General features: G+C 58.9%; 1 protein-coding gene across 1 annotated transcript in view; it reads right to left on the bottom strand.

Annotated features, from left to right (window-relative positions):
- NPPC (natriuretic peptide C) overlaps positions 1 to 1,828 on the bottom strand; it is a 4,797-nt gene extending 2,969 nt beyond the window's left edge. The window contains exons 1-2 of the mRNA XM_057367231.1: positions 1,431 to 1,828; positions 3 to 29 (exon numbers count right to left, since the gene is read on the bottom strand). Of these exons, the coding sequence (XP_057223214.1) occupies positions 3 to 29; positions 1,431 to 1,523 (120 nt within the window). The 5' untranslated portion in view covers positions 1,524 to 1,828. The remainder of the gene's footprint in view (positions 1 to 2; positions 30 to 1,430) is intronic.
- Between the last annotated feature and the right edge of the window lie 3,376 nt (positions 1,829 to 5,204).

Below are 5,204 nucleotides of genomic sequence, written 5' to 3'. Positions count from 1 at the left end.
GCTGCCGCCGCTGCCGCCCCGCGGGAGGCCTGTGGGGAGGAGAGGGTCAGAGCGCCGCCGTCCCCAGCGATCCCCGTCAGTGYTGGGGAGCCCCGTAAGGGCAGCGCAGCGGGGTCGGTGTGTCCCCTCTGGGATGCAAACTCGGGATTGGGTCTGTGCCCGCCAGTGCAGTCCATCACCCCACGGCTGTGCCCAGGGCATCTTCCTCCCTCCCTAAATCTGTGCTCCCTTCCCTGGCATCAGAGCATCCCCCTGACCCACAGCACAGCGGTGTCTTCCTGCCYTGGTCACTGCATAGCCCCCACTGCCCCTCCGAAGGGCTGATGATGCTGCACCCCTCAGCTGTGCTGCTGTCACTATCCTGTGGTCCCATCCCGTCCCGTCCTCACCCCCTGCCCATAATCTGARGGAGACTGAAAGCTGTAAAGTCCTTTCCTTTCAGACCCCTTCGGTCACTGCATCCCTCACCAGTKTACAGATCTCAGATTATGTGGAGTGGTCCTGCCCCACAGCTACCCCTTGCACCCCTGCTTTGCAGAGTGTCCCCAGCACTGCTGSGGAGATGAGGGTTCCCCTTCCCTGCTGCCCCCTTCCCTAGTTAGCACTCTGTGTATCCTTCCAGTCCTCCAATTCTGACCCTCAGTTAGGGGGGCACACTTCCTTCCTTACTGTCCCCCCATCTCCCAGGCCTCCTATCTCTCTTCCTGCTCGGAGCTGCTGCCCACCAAACCCTGGAAATGTTCATCCTTATTCATCTTCCCGACACCCCCCCATATCACCTCTTTTCCTGCAGTCTGCACCCCAGTTCCTTACACCACCACTCCTATCCCACTGCTGTCCTGGGGCACCCCCTCAGACCGTGCTCCCCTCTCTGTGTCCAGACCTCGGGGCAGTGCCACCCAGTGTCGGTGGCCTCGGGCACATCCCTCCTCCTCAGCATCACAACCAGGTTCCCGGCTCACTCATTTGGGGTGCCCCTTCCCCGCGGGATGCCCCGGCTGCCTCTGCCTGGCCTGTTCGGTCAGTACTGCCCGGAGGGCTCKGGTCTCGCACCCCGTCCCACCGTGCACCTGCTGCCTGCCCCGCTCCGGCTCTGCTCCCCTTCCCCCGTGMCCGGCACGGAGGGGTCCCCAGGGTGACTCGGGGAGAAAACTGCCACCCTCCCCTGCGCCGATCCCGCGGGGTATGGGGCACGCCGTGTCCCACTCCAGCTCCGCTTCGGGGCTGATGTCCCCGGACACTCAAGTTCGGGACAGCCCGGAGAAGCAGGGAGTCCCCCTTGCAGTCAAACAACCCATGGGGATAGAAGGATCCCTCTTTGCACTGAATCTGGCACCCCACAGTCACCCGACGTCCCCCCCACCCTGTGCCGTTCGGACTCTGAGCGGGACCGRGAGAGGAGGAAAAGCCGGAGAAAGCTCCAGCCGTACCTTCTGTGGGAGCTGAGACGCCGGCTTCGCCTCCAGCCTGACGGAGAGCAGCGCGAGTAAAAGTCCACCAGCCAGCAAGGGTGAGATCTGCATCCTGCGGGGCCGAGCGGGAGGGGGGTCGGGGGGGCAGCGGGGAGCCGAGGGCAGCCCCGGGGAGAGGACGGCACCGACGGSAGTCAAAGTTCAGAGCGGAGCCCCGAGGTCCCTCCTGCCGCCTGCGAAGTGCCGAGCTAGTGAACTTGGGCTGCTTTCTGCTTCATTCATTTTATAACCCAACCTGCTCGGTGATGTCATCTAAACACCCAGGTCCAACCCGGGTCTCAAACGCTACAATAGCAGGAATTTAAAGGGGGGTGGTGGTGTCCCCTGTCCCCTGGCAGGAACAAATGACACAAGACAACCAGCTCTGGGAGCCGCAGAGCCGAAAGGGAAAGCGGGGGGCATTTGGCTTGATGCCCCTGCCCTCCCCCAAACGCCCCCCGRCCCCCCTGCAAGCGGTCTGCCCTCTCCTTGCCGCCTGCCCCACGGCCCCTCCTCTCCCCCCACGGCCCCGCTGACCTCCCGCGGAAGAACACGGGCCAGGAGGGGCGGGGGGAGTGGGGTGGTCCCGGTGCGGGATTAATCCCAAAAGACAGGAATGGGCGAAACAAGCACCTTTTTTTTCACATYCAGGATTAATCCTAAACTGTGTCTTCCAGGTCCCTACTTGGCAAGAGTGGGGCCACTGCCCTTCGTGGCAGGGACACTGGGGACASAGAGGGATGGAGGGTGCAGTGATACTTTTTGAGGGCACCTAAGTGGGTCTCTCAGCTCGGGACCCACCKCAGGAGGGTGGCTTGCTCCTTCTGCTTTTGTGAAGATGTGGATGGTGTCCCTGGCCCTGGAGATGGGGCTTTTTAAGCACTCTGGGGATGTCCTCTGCAGGGCACAGTCAATGTCGCAGGGTCCCTTTTGGGGACGGGATCCCCCTGGCTGATCCACTACAGGGCTGTGCAGCCTCGTCTCCTCTGACCTGCTCCCGGAGCTGGAGGGTGCAGGAAAAAGATATGATCCCGGGATTWACCCCAGTGGATCACAGGGGCTCTGAGGACATGATGGGGGCTCCCTCCTGCTCTCAGCCTTCCCCTTCAGTGGCCAGGAGGGCAGGATTTGTGCCTCTGCTGCTGCTGGGACTGGCAGTGGGCAGCTCTGGAGCTCTGCTGGCTTTTTGCTGATGGAGTTGAGCACCACCCCTGGCACTCTGTCTGGGGGGGATGCTCTGACTGGCATCAGGCCAGAGGAAAGACACCCCTCTCTTTGCAGAAGCATGCAGGGCTGGATTGCATTAGGCTGGATTTGCACCCCAAGTCCCTTCCCTGACACCAGGGAAACATTCTCTGCTCTTCCCCCTGTCCCTGTGGTTCATTCCAGTCTGGTCCTTTCCTCCTCTTCTGTATCCTCATCTTTCTGGGCTCTGTTGCTCCCCAAATCTCTAGGGAGCTACCCCTGCTGGGGGACCACGGCTCTTTGGGGATCTGTAGTATCCCTGCTCAGGAGCGGGGAGATGTTTCCTCCTCCACAGCCTGGGCTACTGGGCACAGGACACTTCAAAGGAGATTGGCTTTTCAACTCCATGTGAACGGGAGCTGGAAGGAGAAGGTCTCGGTGTTTTTTCCATTGTGCCTGCCAGGTGGAGACAACTTGGACTTTTTAGAGTGTGAAGCTGTGCTTGGGCATTTGTCTGCGTGCAGGCAGAGCAAAGTGATGGAGTCRGGATTAGAGCCGACCCCGGGTGCCAGAGAGCCGTGGGTGCAGGCAAGGAGCAGAGAGAGGCCCCTTCTCTTGGGGTTCAGTCCTCGTCCTGCATGAAGTGTAGCTGCAATTTGACATTCAGCCTGTCCAGAGTGCAAGGAAAGAGGGCTCTGCACCACTACCCCCATSAGCAAGGCTTCTGCAGGGGAAAGAGGAGCAGCAGGCTGAGCCCTGGGTCTCCCCAGCCTGGGGATGTCRGGGTGCCCGAGGCCACCAGCAGCCCCCACAGAATCCTGCCCTCACCGTCCTGGTTGTGCTGGCTCCTGCCCTGATGCCGTGGGCARCCTCCCCTGTGGCTTCTCCCGGGGGACCCGGGATGGGGAAGGAGATGAGGCAGATGGCTGGGGGGAAATGTCACCGTGTGTGCCTCCTCACTTGCCATCAGCCCCGCACGCTGCGGGACATGGGGTCAGTGCCGGAGCTGCCCCAGCAGCCACTCGCACCGGAGGATTAGAGCATCGCCACAACGCAGTCAGGTCTCAGCCAGTGCCTGCCCGCAGGAGGCTCGTCCCTGCCCTCAGCTCTCACTAGCGTGGTTTTCATTAGTGTGTTTTCTTTGTCACACTGTGCAGAGCCTCGGGTTTGAGGGGGGGAAAGGGGGGGCTGTGCTTTATAAATCCAATTAGTCTTGTTATTCAAATTACTCTGCCGAAGTCAGAGCCGGGCGCACACAAAGCCTTAACTCAAACCAGATCGGATCCGCTGGGGTGGCAAAAGCTCAGAGCAGAGAGCAGAGGTGTGCAGGAAGGGGTTAAGAGTGAGTGTGAAACCCTTTTGCTTGGTGGGGTGGGGGCCTGAAAGCTTTTAACCCTTAAAGGGATGGCCCTATGGGATGATCACCCAGGATGAGAACTGGCAGACTCAGAGCATGTGTGGAAAATGAGAAGTGGAGAGAGAGSGGCTCATTGGGATCTTCCCCAGGCWCTGGAGAGCAAAGAGGATCCTGCACAGCTGCACAAGAAGGGATGGAGACCTGTGGGGTGGGCTGGAGGGGATGACACTCCTCACCATCACACCCAGGGGCTCARAGAGAGCCAGGGGGAGAGAGAGGCTCCAGGGCTGGCCTGCCCCTGAGGAATAGCAGCGTGTGGGGCTAAAAATGGGGAGATGCTGCCAAACCTTGGCAAAGTGGGGTGAGCCCTGAGTATGGGGACTTTCAGGGAGCAGAGAGTGTGTATGTGAGAGGGCACATGTCCCCKGCCTGGGGATGGAAAGGGATTCATCGAAGTGTGACCAGTGGCAGCATGATTTGGAGAGTGGGAGGAGATGGGTCATGGGGATATGTGTGACAGCACAAGGAAGGTGAGCGATGCTGGTGGGTGGGGATGGATCCTGCTGGACAGCACGGGGGCCCCTGGCTCTCTTGTTTGAAGTTAGGAGCCAGGTTCCACACCTTCCAGAGGATGATGTTGAGAGAGGGTCACAGGATCGAAATATGGACTGAATCTGAAGTCAACTTCAGTAGCAGTGAACAGCCAGCGATCCATCCCCTTTTCCTTCAACTCACTTATCATTAGGGAGCATGTTTCTTTTTGATTTGGGAAATCAGTGCCCAGATTCATATCTCCTCTGCTGCCTTGGGCCAGGGAGCATTTCCTGACCAAGAGATAAATAGCACCCCATGGGGATGAGGATTTTCAGCTGATGCCATGTGAAAGCTGGTGATCCCTTTGCAAAAAGAGACCTCAGAAGGCTGAGTGCATGTGATGGTGATACCAGAGTGGCTGAGGTTTTCCGATAACCAGTGGCCAACCCAAGGACCTGTAGATTAAGAACCATCCCARGTAGTGGAATGGAGGAGGTACAAGGATGGAACAACTACAAGGATAAAGGAGCTACATGTCCCCCAGTGCAGCCACCAACTACCAGTCCCCAGGAACATGATGTGTGCTGTTTTCCTCACCAAGAGAATGTCACCAAGGGTTTGATGTGCCACAACAGGAGTTTTTACAATTGTTCTTTTTTTTTTTTTTTTTTTTTTTT

This window comes from Malurus melanocephalus, unplaced genomic scaffold (genome assembly GCF_030028575.1).
Source record: "Malurus melanocephalus ecotype Western Australia unplaced genomic scaffold, MMel_1.1 scaffold_75, whole genome shotgun sequence".
In the NCBI taxonomy this organism is placed as follows: Eukaryota; Metazoa; Chordata; class Aves; order Passeriformes; family Maluridae; genus Malurus; species Malurus melanocephalus.
The sequence above is the reverse complement of the archived record's forward strand: the minus strand, read 5'-3'. Positions and strand labels throughout refer to the sequence as shown.